The sequence below is a fragment of the Sarcophilus harrisii genome, chromosome X (genome assembly GCF_902635505.1).
Source record: "Sarcophilus harrisii chromosome X, mSarHar1.11, whole genome shotgun sequence".
NCBI classification, from domain to species: domain Eukaryota; kingdom Metazoa; phylum Chordata; class Mammalia; order Dasyuromorphia; family Dasyuridae; genus Sarcophilus; species Sarcophilus harrisii.
Window position 1 is genome coordinate 42,610,565 of NC_045432.1, and position 25,424 is coordinate 42,635,988.

General features: G+C 42.2%; 1 protein-coding gene across 1 annotated transcript in view; it reads left to right on the top strand.

The window, feature by feature from the left end:
* F9 (coagulation factor IX) overlaps positions 1–25,424 on the top strand; it is a 43,214-nt gene that overhangs the window by 12,473 nt on the left and 5,317 nt on the right. The window contains exons 4-6 of the mRNA XM_003774860.3: positions 633–746; positions 8,900–9,028; positions 16,246–16,445. Of these exons, the coding sequence (XP_003774908.1) occupies positions 633–746; positions 8,900–9,028; positions 16,246–16,445 (443 nt within the window). The remainder of the gene's footprint in view (positions 1–632; positions 747–8,899; positions 9,029–16,245; positions 16,446–25,424) is intronic.

Here is a 25,424-nt window from a genome sequence, read left to right on the forward strand (position 1 = left end):
ATGAAAAAAGCTTTCCCACTACCTGGAGCTTTATAGTAATGGCAGTACCCTAAGTCTCAAGCAACCTGACTGAGACATGAAGGTCTAGGTAAAAGCACCGTTAAGTGAATGAGTAATCTCTACAAGATAAGCAGCATTGTATAAAAGAAGCGGCACTGGGTGCAGAAGACCAGAGGGAGGTCTAGGTGTATATATGTGTACATGGAAGAAGAAGTCTTGATTCTCCATGGGCTCAAATATAAGTCCTTTCCGTGTACCTTAAAGTGTAATTGAAGCCTTGAGAGCCAGAGGACTTGTAAAAAGATCTGGTGGCTGTCCTTGGGAGAGTGTCAGTTACTGAGGTATCCCACCTCTAACGTTCTGCTCTCATCTTCAGTTTATGTACACTCCAAATTCACTGCTCCTCTCACAACACTAGGATATCTTTCATTCCTTAGGGAATTCTCCTAGAAACCCCCTAATATTGAGATCATTAATGTTTGCAAGCAACTAGCTTGTATTTCAAATCAGTGGTTCTATAGATATAGAATACAGGCTTTTCCCTTCTGCGTACTTGGGAATCTGAGGGGTAGAAGTGGGTTCTGTGGGTAGCTTCTCTGCTAATTCAGTATGCTATTCTTTCAATCCCAAAGATGGAGATCAATGTGAGTCTAATCCCTGCTTAAATGGAGGTATTTGCAAGGATGAAATCAATTCCTACGAGTGCTGGTGCAGAAAGGGATATGAAGGAAAGAACTGTGAATTAGGTAAGTCAATACCATCCAGAATTGATTCCTGTTAAGAAACAGCTCCACACACAAAATGGGCAAATACAACAATATAATTCACAGTGTTTACTTGCTGCTTTCTAAAAAATCAGCTACATTTGTGATTTCTGTGAGGTAACCGCCTAGTATCACATTGTCCTTATGAGGATACACAATGACTCGGAGGCTATACCAAGAACACCGAGGTAGCTTTGGAAGTAACAAAGAAACCTAGCCTTTGTCTGCAGGCTACCTTTCCAGCACCAAACTACAGGGTACTACTGATTGCTGGCTGTTAAGATGGCCTTGGAGCAACTGGACTTGTCAGTTCAGCTCAACCTAATGTACTAAACATCTATTAAATGCCTACTGTGTGCAAGGCATTGGGAAGATGATGATATTCCAATGGAGCTTCAATTTCTTCAAGGCAGGCATTTTCTCCAAAGAAGCAAATTGAGGCTCGCCCATGCCCATCATGCCTTACTCTTCTCCATGTCTTCCTAGAAGTTCACCTTCAGGAGACAGGATAAGAATATACTCAGGCTGCCAGGGGACCTTCTCTGTATTCTCTTCACATCATAAAGTTATCGATGGAGCCCGAGGTGAGCCACTGCTTAGCCTTCGTACTTGCCATGTGACTAGTCCAACTTCTTATTCACTCATACATTTCTCAGAAGACTTCCTTGACGATGTTTTCCCGTGTAATCCTCGCTGCTTGTTGCTGACCACCCCCACTTCTCCCCACTGCTAAGGCTGCAAAGAGAAAAGTGATAAGTAGTCATGTCCTTAAGAAGCTTACATGTAATTCAATTCTACCAGAATTTATGGCATGCTTACTCTGTGCCAGGCAGTGTGAGAGAGCAACACAAAACAACGATGATGAGCACTTCTGACCTCAAAGACTCTGGATTTTTCTGGAGATCCCTCTCTACCAAGAGCAAAGCATCTTATGGATTCTTAACAAGCTTTAATCATTCCCTCCATCTGGAATCACAGAAAATGCCAAATGGAACTGCTTCTTTGGCTAAATTTCATGGTCACACAGAACGAGGGAAACGCCTATCTGAATTTCAGTTAGGTGGACTGGCGCTCACTTCCCTCCACAGTCCAAGTCTTCCTCATCGAACCTTTTTACGTGCTCTTTTCATGGACAAAATCAATCTAATGATCTGCATTTCTCCAACATATTTATGGATAGGGAGTCTTATAAGACTCAGCTACCTAGCCCACATCAGATACTTAATATCTGTATGATCCTGGACAAGTCACTTCTTTGAAATGAACCTCACTTTTCTTAGCTGTAAAATGAGAGACTGATCTCTATGACTTCTGAAGTCCCTTCCAATTCCATACCTAGATCCCAAGATCCTTTGATCCTATGACCGTTATCAACAACTTCCTTCTACCCCTCTACCCAATGCTAATTCCATCCTGAAAAGCTATTTCCTGAGCTTGGGTGATGGACTAGTCCAAGCAAAACCATAATTTCTTCAGCTCAATGTTTACCATCTCTAGATGAAGATGGGAAACTACTTGCGGAAGGAATCCAATGCTGATAAATGATTCTTTTTCTTCTCCAAAACTCAAATAGAACAAGGAAAGAGAACTTGGGCTCACAGGTCTCATGCCTCCAAGAAAAGAATACAATGAGCAGACATAAGAAACCATACAAGCTAAAAAGAGGAAGAGAATCAAAGGGACATAGACATGGAGGTGCCTCTTGTTTGTGTGGAGAACAGAACCAAGCCAGGAGCCACAGTCAACCATAAAGGTACCAGGAAATCCATGCAGGATGAAAGCCTGATGTGAAGACTGTCTCTCTTTAAAACATGGCCTCCCTTGCCCCCAGATTAAAAGGAATACAACATTAGGCAAAGGGAAAAGGAGGGAGAAGAGATGAGGAAGGAGGAAGGCCAGCTTCTGATTGATTCTCTGAGTCCCAGCTTTGAGCCCATTCTTTCAGCATGAAGAGCTGCTGATTCTGCAGTGGTCGAAAACAGCTTCCGGTCTTTCATTTATTTATTTATTGGTGTTTTTTGGGGGGGTGCTCAATCATTTCCCGTTCTAGCTAGCAGCATTCACCTGAAATGCACTCATCCCTGCTCTAGAATGGCCTCAGCCTAATGCAGCTCCCCTTAAGGTAGAAACAAGAAGAAATCTTTGAAGTAGTTACTTATTATCAGCTTAAATAATGAAAGCCTGGGAGCTGAGGGAATAACCCAATTACGCATTCAATAAAGAAAGCATAATTGAAACTGGTCCCTAGCATTAAATATTCCTAAATGACTTTATTGTCTCAAAAAAAAACTTTAGGGGCCCAAGGGAAAGCCAGCGTAATTGCTGGCTCTCCTGGGGCCTGTAGCTGGTCTGGGCTCAGTGGCACATGGATCTCTAGGTTGACTCTAGGTTCCTCTCAGCTCAGCAAATTACAAGTCTGGAGGTTTTTCATTTTCATTTTTTTTACTTGGAAATTTTATGGTTTTGTCCTGAAGTTTTAGCAAACAGCAAGTGAAATATAATTATTTTCTTACCTAAAGTTGAACTGAAAAAAGAGAATTGTACATGAAACTATGAATCACTGGGGTATATAGCTGGCTTTTCTTTTTAAATATAGAATAAATTCAACATGTAATTTCAAGAGCCACCACCCTCCTGCTTGTTTGGGATTCTCTCTGGCCTTCTGTTCTCCTCTATGCATTGTTTTAAATGCTTTAATGACCTGCTTTCCTTTTGCTTTCTGGAGGGAGAACAAGCCCATATTCTCAGTCTTAACTAAACAAATAAATGAACTCTTGCAACAGTCAAGCAAAACAAATTCCCACTTTGGCCATGTCTGAAAACATCCGTCTTTTTCTTCATCTTGAGTCCTCTGATTGGAAGTTTTATAAAGGAGTTAAAAAGGAGCAAATCACTTACTGTCTTTGGGCCTCAATTTTCTCATCTGTATAATGAAGAAGATGGCTCTAGGGCCTCTTCCAGCACTAATATCTTCTCAGTCTATATAGTACTTTTAACATAATAATAATAAAAGCATATCTACTGGAACCAGAGAAGCATAGAAATAAATATATTTTTGTCACGCTTAACTAAGGCAAGAAGGAGATTAGGCTGGGGCAATAGACGATACACATGAGTCTAAAGTGACCTTTTTTAAGAAAAAAATTCTTAGGTTTCCCCTTCCCACTTTCCCCTGGGACTCTGCTCCCCTTATGCAGAGGAATATGTGAGAAGGGACTGAGATCACTGTCATGACCCTAGGCAGCAGACCCACCCAATGACAAGCACTGAATGTTGGAAGGGACCTATAAGACAAACTACTTTAACCTCTTGATGGAGGACATCCAGGCTTCTCAGCTCTCATGTCCCCTGAGTGGAGAAGTGACTTGCCCCACATCAGAGGAGCATAGATTCAGGCTGGGAAAGGATCCTAGAAATAACCTAGTGAGTGGATTCTACCCCAGTCCCTTCATTTTGCAACTCAGTTCAGGGACCTGCCCAAGGTTATATTGCTAGCCAGGAGCAGAGCCAGTCTAGTGTCTGCTCCTCTTACATGGCCTTTCTTGCACCCCTACTGCCACGTCCCTTTCAAAAATATTCATTTGTTCAGTCATTTCAATTATGTGTCCAATTCTTGGTGACTCCATTTGGGGTTTTCTTGACAAAGGCACTGGACTGGTTTGCTGTTTCCTTCTCCAGCCCATTTTAGATTTGGAAACTGAGGCAAACAGGGTGAAGTGACTTGCCTAGGGTCACACAGCTAGTAAGGGTCTGAGGCCGGATTGGAACTCAGGAAGATGAGCCTTTTTGACTCTAGGCCTGGTGCTCTATCTGCCATGCTACCTACCTGCCTACCCTTTCAAGGGTACAGAGCTGATAATCCCTCGATCAGCTGGGAGGGATACATATTTCATAGCAGACAGGTTTCTGTATTCTGTATTCTGGCATTTCTACTTCAAATATGAAGACTTCCACTCTTCTAAACAGTGCTGCTTTTTCTCCAATTTAGGGCTGGCTGTGGAGCTATTGGGAATTAGGCAAATTCTGCTAAATGAATAACAACAATGAACTCTGAGGTGACCTCATTACCCAGAAAGCCTTTCTGTTGTTATTGTCAGAGAGGAAAGAGGACTAGATAAAAGGAAAAGGAGAAATTGGGAACATAAACCCTCCCATCATAAAGTTGGTTGTAAGTCACTGAGAATGAGCAGAGGCATCTTGTATTAACCTGGGGTGTTTGGGGGGAAGGGGGAGATGGAAAGGAGAAGGATGCTCCACGAGAGGCAGTATTTTAAAGGGTGAGCTCTTCAAGAATCACAGAATGTCAGGGATAAGGGTCTGATACAGCTTTCCTCCACCTGCCTCAGTTTACAGAGAAGGAAATCAAGGGCCAATAAAGAGACTGGCCCCAGGTTATATAATTCAGTTAACCAACCAAAAAGTATTGAATAAATATCTACTATACGCTAAATTCTGGGGCTACAAATAGTGAAAGAAACAATGTCTACTTGCAAAGAGCTTGTGTTCTAATTATCCAAAAGAAATTTAAATACAACATAGTTTTTTAATGGTAGTTCAGGAAGGAAGGCAGTAGCAGCTGGAGAGGTCAGGAAAGGCTTCATGCAGGAGGTGATTTAGGGGCTGTGTCTTGAAGGAAGAGAGGGATTCTGTGAGATGGAGGAAAGGAGAGAGGCCATTCCCGGAAGGGGGAATAACCTGGACAAAGGCATGACGATGGAAAATGGAGGGTCAGGTACAAAGAATGGAAAGGCCAGTTGGACTGATTTGGGGAGTGCTATGGGAGGCAGAGGAATATGCAAAGAGACTAGGAGTAAATGTAGAATTTCAGGAAGTAAAAGGACTCAAAAAGTTAGAGGAGTGTACAGTTAACTTTAGAGGCAATATGGAGGCAGTGGAGTTGAGAAAGTAGGAGAATAAGTAGGGTGATATAGTTAGTTCTATACCTAAAAATCACTTTGTTAGTAGTATGGAGCATGGATTAGAGTAGGGAAAGATTTGAAGCATGGAGACTAAACAAGAGAGTTACAATAAGTGCAGAGGGCTTGAACTAAGGGGAAAGCTATGTAGGGGGAGAGCAAGGATAGGGTTTCAGAAACGTTTGAGGGGTAGAAATGTTGTTTGGTAACGAATTAGATGTATGGGGTAAGGGTCAGTGAAGAATTGAGGAAGAGACAGGTTAAGAAACTAGAAGACTAGAAAGGTAGTGAGATCTTCAGGAGAAATAGAGAAGTTCTGAAAAGGGATGAATTGAGGGGAAAGAGAGAAACAAGCTCTGTTGTGGATATGTTGACTTCAAGAAGTCTCTGGGATATCTAGTTTGAAATATCCACTAAGTAATTGGTGCCGTGGAGCCGGAGTCCAGGGAAGAAATGAGACCAGACCTGGATAGAGAGATCTGGGACTCATCCTATAGGAGATAGGGAGGTCACCCAAAGAGAGAATGGAGAGAAAGAAGGACTGAGGCCCAGGACAGAACCTTGGGAGACTATGCACAGTGCAGCTGTGCCACATGGGTGATGAAACACGGGTGAAAGGAGTATCATGACAGCAGAGAAAGACAGTAGACTAGAGGAGAGAGTGGGCAATAGGGCCGAAAGCTACAGTTGGGTAAACAAAGAAGGATGAGGCCTGGCAAAAAGACCAGGAAATTTAATATATAAGAGATCATTGCAAAGGGTTGAGGAATGAGGGAGAAGAGGAGAAGTGAAGCAGCATGTGTGGACAGCTTTTTCTAGGATCTTTGGCTCAGGAATAGATGAGAGGTAGCTTTGTCGTAGGAAAATCTAGTGAAGAGAGAATTTTTCTAACTTTGTAAATTTGAGGGAGACTTGAAAATTTTGGAAAGCAATGGTGAAACCTGTAGGTAGGAAGAGATTAAAGATTAAAGAGGGGTTAGGATAGCAACCAATGTTGTCATCTTCTGGAGAAGACAGGCAGTTATAGGATAAGGGCACACGCCTTCCCATCGCTGGCTCCTAGCCTAGAACCCTTTCTGCCAATGACTCCATCACTCACTATCAACACAGGCCCCCTTGAATGTGCAGGGCAAAGATGAAGGTGGAAAATGACCACAGCAGTCACATCACACAGAAACCGAGCTGGGGGATGAGGGGTGACCCAGATAGGGACAAAGGGCTCTTTCCATCGTCAGCCTCTCGCCTCATCTGTAGATTGGCTGAAAACTCTCTCCAGGTCTTGTTTGCTTTGGCTGTACACTTCCCCATTTCTGGGTAGAAATAAAGTGATACCAAGTGAAGGGGAAAATAGGCAAGGTTATCAGCATGGAATGGAGTGGGGCGGGTGGTGAGAGCAGAGGAAGGTCTTTTTTTTTCTTTTAAGAAAAGTCCAAAGTCACATTCATATTCATTAAAAACAGCTACAATCCTTGGGAATTATCTCTGAGACTGGGTGGAATTTCAGTCCCTGTAGTGCCCCCTTGGGAAAATATTTACTATTTTGCTTTACCTTTTAGCAGTGCTGCTGCATAGTAAGGAAAACACGGAATTTGGAGTCAGGACACATGGGTCTGAAACCCCAGCTCTGTCCCTTAACTAGCCATATATCATCAGGCAAATCATTCATTACCTTGGGGTTTCTTTGTAGTGGCCAGAAACTGGAAACTGAGTGGATGCCCATCAGTTGGAGAATGGCTGAATAAATTGTGGTATATGAATATTATGGAATATTATTGTTCTGTAAGAAATGACCAACAGGATGATTTCAGAAAGGCCTGGAGAGACTTACACGAACTGATGCTGAATGAAACGAGCAGGGCCAGGAGATCATTATATACTTCAACAACAATACTATATGATGACCAGTTCTGATGGACCTGGCCATCCTCAGCAATGAGATCAACCAAATCATTTCCAATGGAGCAGTAATGAACTGAACCAGCTATGCCCAGAGAAAGAACTCTGGGAGATGACTAAGAACCATTACATTGGATTCCCAATCCCTCTATTTTTGCCTGCCTGCATTTTTTATTTCCTTCACAGGCTAATTGTACAATATTTCAGAGTCCGATTCTTTTTGTACAGCAAAATAACGGTTTGGTCACGTATACTTATTGTGTATCTAATTTATAGTTTAATATATTTAACATCTACTGGTCATCCTGCCATCTGGGGGAGGGGCTGGGGAGAAGGAGGGGAAAAATTGGAAGAAGAGGTTTGCGATTGTCAATGCTGTAAAGTTACCCATACATATAACCTGTAAATAAAAGGCTATTAAATAAAAAAATTTTCTTCATCATTACCTTGGGGCTTCAGTTTTCCCCTGAAATAATGAAATAATTTGATTTGTCTAGATGGCCTCAAAAGTCCCTGGCTGCTCTTGATTCAGTCAGAAGCCATGTGTGAATGAGAACTCCCTCTCTTGAAGTTCTCCAGTGAAGAAGAGCCCATTCATTTCCCCCCAAGGCAGCCCACATCCCTTCGGGAGAGCCCAAGTGGTCTTGAAGTCTAAATCTCCTTTTCTCCACCTCCTCTACCATTCATCCTGCTTATTTTGCCCTCTGGAGCCAAGAAGAACCAGTCTGATCCCTCTTCACAAATACTTGAAGACAGTTCTTACATTCATCTCTCAGTTTCCCTATCTGTAAAATGAACATGTTGGGCTAGATAGCTTCAAGGTCTGTTCCATTTCCAAATCTATAATCTCACTCTATCCCCTCTGAGTTCTGAATTTTTCCAGACTAAATCTTCCAAGGTCTTCCCAGAGATGGTATTGTCGTCTAAACTGAATGCAACGTGGGGAAATATATAACTTCCTTATACTTCAATTAAAAAAAAACTTCTCTAGGACCAGAACCATAGAATATGATCATTGGAAGGGAATCTCAGCAGTAGTCTAGTCCATCCCATAAACAAAAGGAATCTCCATGTCTCTGGCTGACGACTTCTTTCCCAAAGCTCTATTTGGCTTAGAAGGAACCTCCTTCTCCAGACAGAACTGGCATGCCCATTGCAGACACTTTCTACTCTCAACTCCCCCTGTGTTTTGCAGATGTGTCTTTAGGAGTTATCTTCAGAATATAAGCTCGTTGAGGGCAGGATGTCTTTCTTTTTGCTTATCTTTGTACAATAAATGCTTTATTAGATGTTTATTGACTGAATAACTGACTTCTCTTTCAGATGCCGACTGCAGTATTAAAAATGGAGGCTGTAAGCAATTCTGCAAGATGAATGAGTTGAACAAAGTGGTGTGTTCCTGTATTTCGGGCTATCAGCTGGGAGAAGACCAGAAGTCCTGTGAACCAGCAGGTCCAAATTGAAACATTTTCTAAAGTCCTACAGATAAGTTCGCCAAACCTGTATTAATCCTTCAACATTCTTGATCATCTGAAAATATCTAGTTCTCCTTCCAATCCATATCAAATCAATTCACCACCAATATTTATTAAGTTTCAACTAGAATTTATTAGGCGCCTACTATGTACCAGTCATGGTGCTAGGCCCCCCCAAATACACAGATAAACCAAAAAAATCAATCCTGACCTCAAGAAACTTCTATTTTACTGAGGGATACAGATGATATCTGCACGGGATTTCTCAAGGTAGGAGAGCCCTACCAAATAGAAGTGAGGAGGGTCAAATAAAGATTTTCTGGAGGAGGTAGCACCTGAGTTTTACCCTAAAGAAAATCAGGGATCCTAAGAGATGGAGAAAGGAGAGCACTCCAAGCATGAGGAGTAGCTTATACAAAGGGACGGAAGCCTGACATGGAATGGGGAGTTCTTGGGAATAGTAGCAAGTAGGACCCCAGACATAGGATGGAGTATAGAATTCCTTCTTCTCAACAATGTTTGACTAGCCAGAGGCCTTGGAGTTTGTGAACTTGTATTTACATGGAAATTGGTATTCCTTGTAATCCTATGTATTTTATTTAATACATTAAAACACATTATTTTGAGAAGGGGCCATGGACTTCTTCAGGCAGTCAAAGGGCCCAGGACACCAAAAAGAGGAAGAACCCCTAAACTAGAAGACATCTAATGGCCCCTCCCTAATTCCACAGTTCAATCCAAAAAAACATTTATTAAATGCCTACTGGATGCTGGGCACTCTTTATTGGGCACTGGGAACACCACAGCAAAACAAAAGACAAACCATGCCCTTCGGTCTCAAATACCTTCACCCTACTAGTGTGGGAATTCTCAACTCTCTTAAACTTACTTCCTTTCTCCTTCCTTCCTTCCCTTCCCTTCCTTCCTCTCTCTCTCTCTGTTTCTCCCTTCCTTCCTTTATTTCTTCCTTCTTTTTCTTTCTTTCTTTTCCCCTTCTTTCTTTCTTTTTTCTTTCTTTTTCTTTCTTTCTTTCTTTCTTTTTTCTTCCTTCCTTCCTTCCTTGTTTCCTTGCTTCCTCCCTCCCTCCCTCCCTCTCTTCCTTCCTCCCTCCCTTTTTTCTTTATTTTTTCTTCTTTCCTTCCTTCCTTCCTTCCGTGTTTCCTTGCTTCCTTCCTCCCTCTCTCTCTTCCTTCTTCCCTCCCTCCTTTCTTTCTTTCTTTCTTTCTTTCTTTCTTTCTTTCTTTCTTTCTTTCTTCCTTCCTTCCTTCCTTCCTTCCTTCCTTCCTTCCTTGCTTCCTTCCTCCTTTCTTTTCTTCTTTCGTTTCTTTTGTTCCTTCTTTTCTTTTTTTTCTTAGAGTTGAATTCTTCATCTCTGTCCATTTCCCACAACTTCTTAAAGCCTAGCAGTGTTCTCTCAGGCTCTCGGGACATGGGGCAACACCAGTTGGCATGGCTAGTTTAATTATTTGTGAGTTAGTAAATCAAATTCAATCAGTGGTAACAGCCAGAAACTCAGAGACCAAGTGTTCCAAGCATGATTCCATAAGCCCCTGACTGGGAGAATGCAGAGATCATTGAAAATCCCTGGGTTTCAAGCTGTGTTCCAAGAACCTGGCACCTTCTCAGTCCCTCTTGCAGCTGTACCCTTTGGTTAGATTGATCAGTGCCATGCATTTGGGCAGCAGGGAGTCAATTCTCTAGGCCAACATTTCTAGACAGTTCTGCCGGCCGTGCCTCTTCAGCAAAGGCCTGTGTTGATTGGGCAACTCATGCATTCAGAAAGGACGGAGAGTCGTTCTGCTGTTACATGCAGAAATATGGTCACATTGCCCTCTTCTTTGAAAATGAAGTAGGGGGGGAATCTCAAATAGATCAAGTTAGCCCTCTTGTCAGTAATAGTGTTACCTTTGGCACCAGAGAGAAATAACCTTCACAACCTGGTCCCAACCTACCTTTCTAACCTCATCATACGTGACTTCCCTTCCCTTCCCTTCCCTTGGTATTAACCAAACTGGCCTTCTGGCTATTCCTTACACACAACTTCCCACCTCCACGTTTTTGTCCAGGCAGTCCTTTTATGGTTGGAATACAGTCGTTCTTCACCCTCTGCCTCTTAGAATCCTTGGGTTTACTCCAAACTTAGCTGAAGTGCCATCTCCTACCTGAAGCCTATCCTGATATTCCCAAGTTCTAATGTCTTCCATAGAAACCTGCCTTATGTTTATTTTATATGCGGTATTATAAATATGTGTTATTTGTATAAGCAGACTTGTTTCCACTCACACCAGCCCCACTCTCTGCCATAAGTTTCTCAAAGACAGGGACTGTTCTGTCTTTGTCTCCTTGGCACTTAGCACAGCATCTGGCACACTGTAGGTGCCTAATAAGTGTTTGGTGATCAGTCGAATAAAGCGTCCTGGAGTTGCCTCTGAGAAGCGGCTCCTTTGTGCCTATTTTATATGGGAGAGGGCTGTTTTTGATGTCTCGAAGGCAGAATCTTATTAGTCTGGTAGGTCACATTTTGAGCTTTGCCAGCACACTCAGGCGGGCTGCCTATCTCGGCATCGAGGCGAATCTCAGCAGAGGAAATTGAAGACGTTACCAAGAACCAGGAGTGTCCCTGCAGCAACTTAAGTGAATGATCTTTCAAACTTTGCCATCTGCAAGATGTTTTTAACCCCACCGTGGCTGCTGGGATTATTTGGCCCCCAGGGAGCCATTCTTCTCCCCTCTCTTCTAAAAATAGGTACAGAGACATGGAGGCAAGGCAGCAAGGAGTGACGCCTGCTGGCCACTTTTGCTTGAACATTTGTGGACAAGCATCCCTTGACTTGGCAGCCCGACAGCTCCTGCAGACTTTTCTGTGTTGAATCATGGGATCGGAGATCATAGAACCACACATGTAGAGCTGGGAGGGATTTTAAAGACCTTCAAGTCCAACCCCTTTCTTTTGTAGATTGGGAAACAGATTGAAGGAGACTGTGACCTAAGAAGTATTTGAAGTAGGATTTGAATCCAGATATCTCCTGCCTTGAAACTTAGCTCTCTCTCTACGTTGATATCTAGCAATCTCACCAGGGGGTAAATTGAATTCAATTTGAGAAATATTACCACCTTCCTATGTATGTGCAAGGTAGAAAGGCGGGAGTGTATGGCAAATCCGAGGATGGGTGTCAGGAAGATCTGTATTCAGATATCACCTCTGATCCTTACTAGCTATGAGACCCTGGGTAAGTCACTCAGCCAGAGTGACCTTAAGCCACTCCCTCAAACTTAATTCTAGTTAGGAAGATCCTAGGAACTGAGGATATGAACACAAAAATCCTACTGCCTGCACCCTCAAAAGACTCTACTGGAGGGAAGCAAGATGCACATAGATAAGTGAATATCAGCTCTTTGAGACAGGGGGTGAATATTGACAGCTAGGTGGACCAGGGAAGGCTTTCCCCGAGGAAGTAGCACTTTGAAGTGACCCTTAAAGTCTAAAGAGCCCTGGGGAAGTCAAAATGAGGGCAAAGATACAACCAAGATTGCCCAGGGAGTCCTGTGTTGCCTCTCACTGGGAATCAACAGCCGGCCACAACTGTTCGGTGCTCACTGCCATCAGGGCTGGCCAATCATGTTGGCCCAAATAATAAACTGTAAAGATGTCATTTCATCCATCTGTGAAAAGGCTCATTGAAGGATGAAGAATAAAAATAGTAGGACAGTATGTATTTGTCCTAGGGAACTTTCATTTTGAAGTGCATTATATAAAACATAATAATTGGCAGTTTAATTGTTCTTTCAAGTTTGCAATGAACTTTGTACATATCTTCCTATTTGAGCCTTTATGACAGTCCTGTGAGGGATGTATTATTTCACCCATTTTACAGCTGAAGAAACTGAGTCTAGAGGAAGTAAAGTGAGTCACTAAGTTAGTAAGGAGAAGAAGTAGGATCTAAACCCAGCTGTTTTCAGCTCCAAATTCAGTGCTCTTCCCCACTCCCCAAAAACAACAGGGAAAAAACTTTTCTTCATAGTCCCATTGCTTCTAAAAGTCATGCCCAGGTGGAGACCCCCTTGGTCCAAAATGCCTCCCCCCTGCATGGATCTGTGGCAGGCTCTAAATCTCCCGCTGCCAAAACTCAGGTAACCTTGGAAAGGAAAAACAAGTCCTTCCAGGATTAATGGCTTAAGACTGAAAATCCATCGCCCGTCCAGGCAGGAACTCTGCAGTGGGGAAATTCTCGTGTGTCATAAGTGAGGAAAGAATAAATGAGAACTATTCCCCAACTTTTAAACAAGCTATTGGTGATCAGTCGAATGAAGCGTCCTGGAGTTGCCTCTGAGAAGCGGCTTCAATTTCCTCTGCTGAGATTCGCCTCGATGCTGAGATAGGCAGCCCGCCTGAGTGTGCTGGCAAAGCTCAAAATGTGACCTACCAGACTAATAAGATTCTGCCTTTGAGACATCAAAAACAGCCCTCTCCCATATAAAATAGGCACAAACAAACCGGCCTCACTTTGGAGGGGGAAGAAAACGGACTAAACGAGAGTCATTCGCTAGCGTTCTACTCTTCTCTCTAGCCATTACCAATGATTAATATTTGTATGGAAGCCTTTGTAACCTAATTTCCTGTTTTGCTGAGCACATGCTGTTACCTCACTGCAGCTGGTTGCTAATGGAGATGTCGGTTACAAGATGCAGAGGTAAAAAAACAAAATGGGACATCTTGCATTCAGGCTCCTGGGAAGAGACAGAAATGAATCTGGAGACCACTGAGCCTGACTGCGGGTGGAGGGGGGCTTCTAGATTTTCACTGAGGCTCAGGGACTGAGCCAGCCCCGAGCAAAGGGTGGCCAAGGCTTTTACATTTGATTCTGATGGGAGGCCATAGAAGAGAGGAGAAAGAATATCACTGATCTAAAGCAGTGATATCATGCTAGGAAGGACCCAGACTCATAAGATGATTTGCTCATGAATTTCAAGGAATAGTCCAACTCCTTCATTTTACAGAAAAGGAAACCGAGGCACAGAGTTTACTTTATTTGTCCAAGGTCACAAGGCTCTCAGACTCCACATTAAATACCTGCTTCACTGCCTCGTATAGTACAAAGCATTTTACATCTGAGAAAAGCAAGGCACAGAAGGTAAGATTACTTTATCCATGTCGCAAAGGTACGGAGTAGCAGAGACGGGGACTCTACCTTGCCTCTGCCACTAAATCACCATGTGACTGAGGCCAAGACATTCCCCTCTCCAACTTCTAACCTACCCGCTCTGATGTTCTAGTTTGGATATACCAACTGGTTACTGGTGGGACAACTAGGTGGCCCAATTATATCCCAGGAAGTTTGATAGATATTGGAATGGGAGGTAGAGGAAAATGTTAATCTACTGACATCATGCAGAATAGAATCCTACAGAATCCTTAGATATCATTGAATTCTACCCATTGATTTGACAGAGGAAGAGGCCCAGAATGCAGGCGATCAAAAGGCAAGGAAAAGAGCTACACCCGGAAGGCAACCAGGTTTTCATTCCACTTGGGGGAGGAAGAAGGGAGAAATATTTATTAGACAACTACTATGTGCCAGGAACTAAGTTGAGCTCATTTGCTTGGTGCAAAAAAGGCCCCCTGAGTGTTCTAGGATAAAATCAAAACTTCTGTAGCTGGGACTTAATGCAAGCCCTTTCCAGTCTGACCTCAAGTGATTGATTTTTCTAGACCTCCTGCCACCTATTACTCCAGCTTACAAACTTTGAACTTCTGCCATACTTGTGTACCTGGTACACCTAGTATGTGACATTCAATCTCTTTCTCTCACACCTTTCCATGGGCTGTCCCTGGTGGCTAGAAGATTTTGTCTCCAGAACTTCCTTCAGTATTGACCTTAGATGCCGCTTTTTATGAAAGGGTAAATGCCTTTGAATTTAATGTATATTAATTTATAGATTTTTGTATTTACGAGAGGTAGTGTTAGGTAGCAGAGGTACAGAAAGAGAATTAGTCTCAAAGCCAGGAAGCTCTGAATTCCAGTACCATCTTTGACACATTCTGGCTGTGTGAGACTGAGCATGGCATTGAACATCTCATTTTTCTCATCAACTCCCTAAAAGTCCATGTTATAGAGAAGGTACCCAACAGCACTGGTAAAAGGCGTTTTCTCACCGGGGAGTTTCCTATACCAACAACATCTCAGGTCCAGTTCAATTACACAACTGTGAACATGATGTTTTGCCCCCAGAAAAAACATACACTTTGAAAATAAAGATTGCTTTGTGTCTGTTTCTAGAACAGTGCCTGTCACATAGTAAGTATTTAACAAATGCTTATTAAGTTGAATATCTATTATGACAAAAAGGGCACGGGCTCAAGAGTCAGCAGACCTGCATTGAAATCTGGCTTCTGACGCTCTTTATCTGTGTGCCTTCCCCTGGACTTCTATTTTCTCATCTGTAAAATAAGGTCCCTTCTTGCTCTATAGCCCTGACTCGGTGATGTGGATTGAACCACGATTACGCGTGATGGAGCTGCTTCCAGGCCTTCACTCAATCACTGTGAAAATACACATTTGATTCAAGTGACTGTCTAATCTTTGCTTGGCCATTGGTGTCTCTGATTAGATGGTGCAGAAGCTGAGACACTGACTCACCTGGGGAGCAAGGGGACAGAGGAGATGTTCAAGTTTATAATGATACAGTCTCAAAGCAGGAAGACATTCTCTCTCCCTGCCTCAGCAAAGGAACTATTGGAAACAGCTGTCCAGGCTCAGAGAATGTTCAGGGTGTTTTATACAGATATTTAAACCAACTGTTTGGCCAGACTTCTCATCTACTTGGGAAACATTGTAGGCCTGGAGTCAGGAGAACCCAAGTTCAAATGTGAACTCAAATACTTAGGAGCTGTGTAATCTTGGGCAAGCCATTTAACCTCTGTTCCCCTCAATTTCCTCAATCTGTAAAATTGGGATAATAATAGCATCTACCTCCCAGGGTGTTTGTGAGAATGAAAGGAGTTAAGATTTGTAAATAATTCTATAAATCTTAAAACACCCATAACTGCTAGCTAAAATTAAAAATCTGCCCATCGGTTCATAGCTGCTGATAAGGCTGCCTTGTGCCTGGAAGGCCAAGCAGGACTTTTTCATGGTTTGCTTTCTGTTTTCCAAAGAGAAACACCACAAAAGTGACAATCTCTTCCTCTTCTAGTACCGTATCCATGTGGAAGAGTTTCATTACCTGTTACAAAATTGACCCGTGCCGAAACCTTCTTCTCGGATATGGACACTGCAAACTCTACTGAGGAGGAAGAGGTTCCAGATGCAGTCACACAAATCGTTCCCTTCCATAAAGAAGATACTCGGATTGTTGGTGGAGAAGATGCCAGAAAGGGGCAGATTCCTTGGCAGGTACTGTACCCAGAGTATATCTGACCTAACACAAGAGACCTTAGTGGACACACCTTAGAAAGAGATGCTAATTTGAGGGATGTTACTTACGGTTTCCTTTTTTCAAAACATCTTCCCCAACGATGTACAAAGTTCCATCATAAGAAATCCATTCTTTTGGATGCTGATGGCTTTCAGGAGGTGAGTAACGTGCTTCATCATAGATCCTCTAGAGAGCAGAAATCTTAAGGGTTTCAGAGTTGTTTTTCTTTGTCATTGTCCTTGAGCGATCATTCTCTTATTTGGTTCAGGATTCTTTGGATTTATTTATTTAGTGATTGTTTAGGGCATATTAATATTCCATCACATTCATACACTGCAATTTGTTCAATCCTTCCCCAATTTCTAAAAGGCAATTGAGGACAGCTCCCTAAGCTTCTAATTCTTTGGCTTTGGTTTTTCCTTTTAATCTTCCCTTCAGGATCAGGAAATATGGTTTGCTTGTGACTAACCTTAATTTCATTCTCCCTCTTAGCTTATGTGAGTCCGTGTCTCTTGCCTTTTTATAGCATTTCAAGATCTCAGTTTGCTTGCCTTTGTTGGAAGCTGGCAGGCCTCATGTGACCTTGACTGTAGGGACTTGCTACTTAAACTGCTTCTTTCAGGAGGCTTGCAGTATTATTTCCTTGATGTTAGAGCTCTGGATTTCACCTTTAGTATTCCTGGGGCTGTTAGTTTTAGGGTACTCTTCAGAAGATGATTGGTAGATTCTTGGTTTAGGAAGGATATCGAAAAGCTATAGGGTCCAGAAGAGGGTAACTTGTTTGGTAAAGAACGTGGAGGTCATGAAATATGAAGATAAGCCCAAAGAACTAGATATGTTTAGCCTGCAGAAAAAAGGCTGGGGGTAGGTTGGGGCAGCAGCAAGCGGGCTTAGTAATAACTCTGGTCAAGTTTTTGAAAGGCTTGGCCCTGAGGGGAGAACCATGAGGAATGGGTAGAAATTGACAAAGAGGCCAGATCAGGGCTATAGGTCCAGAAGAGCTTGTTAACGATTAGAATTGTTCAAGAGTAGTAATTTACATATAGGGTTCCTTGATGAGTGGCTTGGTCTAGCTACCTGCTGAGGTCCCTTCCAGTCATCAAACACTTTGATTTCTGGGATCTCTACCTGACAAAGGAGAAAGTGCCGCTCAGCTTGGGGAAATAATCTGAAAGATTTCACATATGTAGTATAACAACACAGGATTCATAACCCAGGTCTTCTGGTTACAAATACAGCGTGCTCTTCACTACATCATGCTGTACATAGGATAAATGGAGGTGTACGTATTTGTGTTGCTATCTGCTTTTTTCTCCTTTTCTGTGACTTAACTGGCTATCCAGGAAAAAAAGTGGCCTTTTCCTTTGGATTCTTATATCAATCTTACCATGGATACAGCCTTGTATATAGAAAAATAATCCTTAGCAAGTTGAAATACGTTTGTTCCTCTGACCTCCTTTAACCATGAGGGGTATTCACATTCTCCAATAGATCTTTCATTCATTGATCCAACAATTCATTCATTCATTCACCAAATAGCTATTCCATATCTTCTATGTGTAAAGATCCAGCTACTGTCCATATTGAGTTAGAGGGACATCAAGAAGGTAAAGGGAGGTAAGCGTGCTTCTACAAGTAAAGGAAAAGGGGCAAAGTTCGAAGGATTCTTTCCATTTCCAGCAGCAAGTCCTTGCCCATTTGGATTCTTCTAAGAAGCCAAGAGCAGATCCACAAGGCTTTCCAGGGGGTAGGGTCCCATTCCTGACTGCCTTCATGTGCCATCAGACTGACCTGGTTTATTCTTTGTGCTACCAAGAAAACTTTCCCATCTCAGCCTCTGCCCCTGTTATTCTTCCAACCTGAGTCAGAGAACAAAGGATGAGAGCAGGAACAGACATTACAGGTCATTGAGTCTAACCTCTTTATTTAGCAAATGATGCAATTGAGCCTCAGAGAAGTTAAGGGACTTGCCCAATGTCACACAACTAATAAGCATCTGAGGATGGATTAGAATTCAGGTCTCCTTGACTCTGAGTCATTATTCTATTGACTGTACCTATTAACAACTTATAGTCATCCATTGGATATGGAGGTTGACAGAGTAGAAAGAGTAGAACATATCTCCTTTCCTTTGGTAACAACCATTTGATGGTCCTTGAAGAAAGTCTTTCCAGTTGTGCTATAGTAGAGCATCGGTTCCTACTGACTTTACTTGGCTGTTATTTCAGGCAGTCGAGAAATATTTATGAACCACTTACTACGTGCCAGGTACAGCACTAAACATGGAGGATACAAAGAAAGGCTAGAGACAGTCTTTGCCCTCAAGCAGCTTATGGTCTAATCCTTTGGATACCTGCTTCTTCCCCCAGTAGAATATAAACTCTCTGAGGTCAGGGACTGTTTCAATTTTGGTTCAGCATACTGGTATATAGTACAGAACCTGACACATAGTAGGAGCTCATTAAGAGATCTGTTGGGTTTCATTCATCACCAGAAAAAAAGCCAGGGAAGAAGAGAAAAGAAGGAAAGAAAGGAAGAGAGGGGAAGGAGGCCAAGCAACCCCACTGCAAGATTATTAAGCTTCAGTTTGAAAAAAATTACATTGGTGTATACACCAAGCAGCCCAGGAAACGTAGCTCCCATTTACTGGCTCAAAAGGACTTAAACTCAGTGGTGCTGAGTCCCAGAGTGCCTCGGATCTGGCTGGAGCTCATTTTTTCCCAAACCCTTTTCCAGGATGGCATTCTCATGTCTTGAGAAAGCAGTGGATTCCTTGGCCAAGAATGTCCTTCCTACAAGGGGCAGACAGCCTGAGCTGCTAACACTGCCCAGAGGTCAGCTTTGAGTTTACCCAAAGCAGGGTTTTGTTCTAACTACTGCTCTTCTTCCTCCTGACCACCATGTTTTCCCACTTTTGCCCTCGAACCTCAATAACCTCGGCAAAATATTCTGACTTCACCACTACTGCTGCTACTCACCAAAGACTGCTTCCTACCCCTCCCTGCTGACAGGCAGACATGGAAGGAGATGGGGAAGGGGGAAAGTGGAACTGTCCAAAGTACACTCAAGCTCACTTCTAGAGGTACGTCAGGATACAATCAAAGAGGGCTTGGGCCAAGAAGACTGGGGTTTCAATCCTAAATCTGACACTCTACACTGTGACACTATTTGTAAAACTGGGCAGGCCCCTTCCCTCTTGGAACCTCAGTTTCCTCAACTGTGAAACTGAGATAATCATATTTGTATTGGCTACTGTACCTCATAAGGCTCCTGAGAGAGAGTGGTTGGCAAACCTTAAAACCCTCTTAGAAGGAGTTATCATTCTTTCCTTCACCTCCTAGTTTGAGACAAAAGAAAAAAAGAGGAAGAAGAAAGAAAAAGAAGGGAGAGAGAAAAGGAAATGGGTAGAGAACAAGTAGAAAAACAAGAGAGAAAAAGTCTGGAAAGACGTACATGAACTGATGCTAAATGAAGTGAGTAAAACCAGAACACTGTATATGTAACAGTGAGATTATGTGAGGATCAACTGTGATGGACCTGGCTCTTCTTAGCAATGAAGTGATTCAAAGCAATTCCAACAGACTTGGGATGGAGAGAGCCATCTGCACTCAGAGAGAGGACTGTGGGAACTGAATGTGGATCAAAGTATAGGATTTTCACTTTTTTTGTTGTTTGCTTGCTTATTTTTTCCTTTCTCATTTGTTCCCTTTTTGATCTGATTTTTCTTGTGCAGCGTGATAATTGTGGAATATGTTTAGAAGAAATGCACGTGTTTAACCTATATCAGATTGTTTGCTGTCTTGGGGAAACAGGGAGAAAAAACAGGAATACAGGGTTTTGCAAAGGCAAATGTTGAGAATTATCTTTGGATGTATTTGGGAAGATAAAATACTATTTTTAAAAAAGAAAGAATTGCCAGAGAATGCGTCAGAAGCCGAGCCAGAAACCTACTGGTTGTCACTGGGGTGGCCCGACCCAGAGCTGAACACAATCTGTCTAAAGGGCTCCTGTGGGACTATCATCTCCCTCAGTCTCGAAGCTCTTCCCTTCCTACTGCAGCCCAATATTTCATTAGCGTTTTTGGCAAGCACATCACAATGTTGACTCACACAGAGCCTGCAGTCTGCTAACACCCCTAAATCTTTTCTCCTAGGAATGGCTTCTGGTAAGCTGGGCCATTCAGATCCTAGACTTGTGCTGTTGATTTGCTTTCTTTCTTTTTTTAAAATCTAAGTGCTAGGCTTTACATTTGTCAAAATTGGACTTCATTTGGACTTTGACCCTTCAGGCCAATCCATCCAAATCCCATGGAATATTGAGTCCATCATTCAATGTAGTGGTGAGGCCTCCCTACTCTGTGTCATCTGCAAATATAATAATGGTACCTTCACTGCCTTTAAGAGGCTGATAGTAAGTGCCCACTGGTGAGGCGCTGCACTTGCTGGATTTTCCAATTGTTAGGATTTGTCCCATCCCCAGCAAAATTATTTTGTATTCACCTGTATACATTTTGTTTTGACTTAGTATATAAAAAATGATTTCCCCCTGGGAAGTCCCTAGAGGAGAGGGATTATTTCATTTTTGCTTTTGTGTCCCCAGGAGTTAGGAAAGGGCACAATATGCAGCAGGTGCTTCCTAAGTGATTGTTCTTAGGGTAATGGGTTCATAGAAGCATGGAGTCAGTAAAGAGAACAGTAAGGACCTGAATGTGGGCATCCAAGTGAAATTATGACTTGAAATATGGTAAGAGTGAGATGTTCTCGAGAGATTCAAGCATTGTGGATCAGAGTCTGAAGGGGCCTTAGGGGCTGTCGAGTCTAACCCATACCTGAACAGCAATCCGCTCTGAAGCATGAACAATCAGGACCATCATGCCTTTGCTTGAAGACCTCAAGTGAGGCAGCATCACCTCTCGAGGCAGTCCCTTCCGGGTGTGGATGACTCTAGTTGACAAGAAATCAAACCACAATTTGTTCTCTGCAATTCCTATGCACTCTTCTAGTTCCTAGCAGAGTAAGACTAATTCTTCCTCCATTAGATACTTGAATTCAGGTATCATGTTCCCCTTGAGTCTTTCTAGTATAATATTCTAGTGTAAATATTCCCTATAACTTGCCAATATCGTTCCTAAAATGTGGGGATCAGAACTAAACATATTACAGATGTTGTTTGAATACAACAGAGTCTATCTGTTCATCATCTCCCTAGACCCAAACTAGGGAGGTGACAGTTGGTGCTTCTCAATTTGGGCTAAGGTGATATTGCCATCTTTGTCTGCCATATAAGGATTAATAACAAGAATAGCTAGCATGTATGGAATGCTTTATGGTTTGCAAAGCACTTTACATGTTATCTCATTTGATCTTCACAACAATAATTGACTCATAATGAGATTGTAGCCTACTAAAAACTCAAAATATTTTTCAGACTAAATGCTATCTACTTGTGTCTTATCCTACCCTTTACCTGTGGAGTTGATTTTTTCTTTTTTTAATCTCTATTTTTATTTAGTATTTCATTTCCCCCAGTTACATGTAAAAATAATTTTTAATATTTGTTTTTAAAGCTTCAAGTTCTAGATTCTCTCCCTTCCTCCCTCCCTACTCTACCACCTTTGAGAAGGCAAGCAATTCAATATAGGTTATACATGTGTAGTCATGTGAAACATTTCCATAATAGTCATATTGTGAAAGAAAACACAAATTTTAAAAAATCCTCAAGAAAAATAAAGAAAGCCTGCTGATTCAATCTGTACTCAAAGACAATCCTCTAGGTATGGATAGCATTTTTCATCCTGAGTCCTTCCGAGTAGTCTTGGATTATTGTATTGCTGAAAATAGTTATGTCATTCACAGATGATCATCTTACAATGGTTGATTTTTTTCTTTTCATATCCCAGGATGTAATTTTTAGGCCAGGTGACTGGACTTTGTCAAGAATAGCTCTATCTCTCTACTTACAATAGATATCTACTCCCTCTTGGCCATTTTGAATCTGTCTTTTTTAGTCCAAATACTATTCTTCTTGTCAGAGAAAACCTAAGTAAAAGAAGAATTTAGCAGCACTACTTGCGAGACTCCTTCATGTCATTCACCTTGAGCAGTGACCCCATCTCTTCTCTAAGGAGGCATCCAGTATAGCTGAAAAAGCATTGACTTTGGAATTGGGAGACCTGGGTTCAAAACCTGACTCTATGACTTTGGCCAAATCACTTCCTCCTCTGGGCCTCCATTTTCTCATTTGTCAATTTCCTTCCAGTACTAGATGTAGGATTCTTTTTGTTTCCCTCATAAAACTTAAAGCTCCTTATCTGTTGTTCTCCGCTTTCCTCTCCACCTTCATTTTCTACCCATCTTGAGCACTCCTGTCACGATTCTTACAGGATCATGACACTCATCTATACTCATGCAGGACCCGCCCTTGCTCTCACTTCCAATGTATGGCTTTTTAAAAATGTGAGTTGATCAATGAGTGAGCCATCATTCTAAACAACCTTCCCCGCTTTCCTCCTCATTGTATTTGCTTCTCTTTGGACAGTGAGGTGGCACAGTAGCGTATAGTGTACCAGGCCTGGAGTCAAGAAAATCTGAATTCAGATTTGACTTCAGACACTTACTAGCTATGTGACTCTGGGCAAGTCACTTCACCCTGTTTGCCTTAATCCACTGGAAAAGGAAATAGCAAACTATTCCAATATCTTCTCAAGAAAACCCGATGGGCACTGTGGTCCATGGGGTCACCAAGAGTTGGACATGACTGGATAACAACAACAAAATCTTTAAAAGAAATTTCACATTTAATTAGGAATTCACAAATCACCAAACATCAACATGTTATCCATAGATAACAAAAAAGGGGCTCTCCTACAAAGCCACGAAGCTCAGTTACACAGGTTTTTTTTAAGTCTATTGAAATTTAACACAGTAGTAATAAAATTGCCCCATTTGTCTGTATCCCTGAGAAACTAACTTCTTTAGTCATGGATTTCTTTAGTCATCTGACCTATTTGGATTTTTTTTATTTTTTATTAAAAATTTTTCAGAGCTAATTGAAGGAGAGTTTCCTGACAAAGAGTCTTCTCTAAAAGATGCTCTCCTTCTTTTCTCCTTTTTTTGAACCTGTCATTAGCAGCTAACCCCAATTCCTCATTAATGTCTCATTCAAAAAGTTTTTCCATCCCTGGGATGGGAAGGTATCCTGTATGTAGGCAACTGAAGCTGCTTCTAAGGCTCCAAAGAGAGGTCAGGCCTGGAGGTACAAACCTGGAGGTCATTACCACAGAGGTGGGACTTCAAGACATAGGAGTGATTGAATTTGCTAAAGGAGCGTATGTAGAGAGAAGAGAAGGGGTTGAGGGCAGATCCACAGAGAAGGTTCCTTTTAGGGAGTCAAGAGCAGAACAATGAATCAATTAAGGAAGCAGAGAAGGAATGGTTAGAGAGAGAGGAGGACCAGATAAGCAGAGTGATTCTGAAGCCAAGGTAGAACAATGTATCCCAAAGGAAGGTGATCTCATCCATGTCAAATGCTATTGAGTGATCAAGGAGGATGAGAGTGGGAAAAGGTCACTAGATTAAGAAGTCAGGAGGTCATCGGTGACCTTGGAGGAAGCTGGTGACAAAGAATGGGGAAGTCAAACTGTTAAGCAGAAGGTTGTTCCTTGGGGATACAGACAACCAGGGCAGTTTGGTTACTACTGTTAAATTCCAGATAGACATTAAAAAAAAATTATGTAACCAAGCTTCACAACTTTGGAGGAGATCCTTTTTTTGTTATCTATTGATAACATGTTCACCTTTGGTGATTTGTCAATTCATAATTTAAGGAGGAAATTTTTTTTGAAAGATTTTCTTGTTATCCAGTCACGTCCAATTCTTAGTGACCCCGTAGACCATACTGCCCACAGGGTTTTCCTGTCAAAACCCTTGAGGTAATTTGTCATTTCCTTCTTCAGTGGAATAAAGCAAATAGAGGTCAAGTGGCTTGCTCACGCTCACATAGCTAGGCACCTTATGAAATAGGAGCTGTTTCATTCACTATATTTGTGCTCTGTCACAGAATAGGTACTTAATAAATACTTGTTGACTGACTGACGAATAATTTTAGAATTGTGTTCTGGGGAGGGGGAGGAAATACCTTATCCCCAGAATAAGATCTTCTAGAATTCTAACATCTACTTCTATTCGTCAGCCCCACAGACAGTTAGTTGAAGGACCCATTACTAATAAAGTTTGCAAAGTATTTCACGCTTAAAAAACACCCTATGTGTAATAGAGGTTTCGAGCTGCCTCAGGCCTCAGAAATCTCCTAGGATAATGGCAGAGATTGAGCATCCAGAATGAGGGAGGTGATGGTGTTACCATCCCCTGCCCTGGTTAGACCAGATCTGCAGGGATGGCTTCAGTTCTGAGCGACACATTTCTGGAAGGACAGTAATCAAATGTCAACGACTATTTCAAAAGTTAGGTCACAAAAGAAGAGAGGGCCTGAGCTCTTCCCCACTCTTAAACAATTGGGACCTTCCCCAAGTTTGTGATTTTGTCACTTTCTTGGCCCCAATTTCTCCACCATTCCCTGCGCTCATTCTACAATAAATCTGCCAGTTCTCCGATGCTCTGAACTGCCATTTGTCTGCTCCTTAAGACTTGAAAGCAGTTAGGTACCCTCATGCCATCCTCTCCCCACTCTGCAGCTTCCAGTTCGTCTGAATCATATCTATTTCTCATTTCGAGTTTGATTATTCTCCTTCATGGAGAAGACTGAACCAAAAAGAGGCAGGGAAGGGAGGGATTTTTTTTTGGATGGTTAACGTAATACTATCCAGGTTGGAGGAAAAAGGTTTGAGAGGGATATGCTGACTGTATTCAAGTATTTGAAAGGCTGTCTTGTGGAAGACCCATTAGTTTTGCACTGTTTAGCTTCAAGCGGGAGAGGGGCTAGAATTAAAAGCAAGGGAT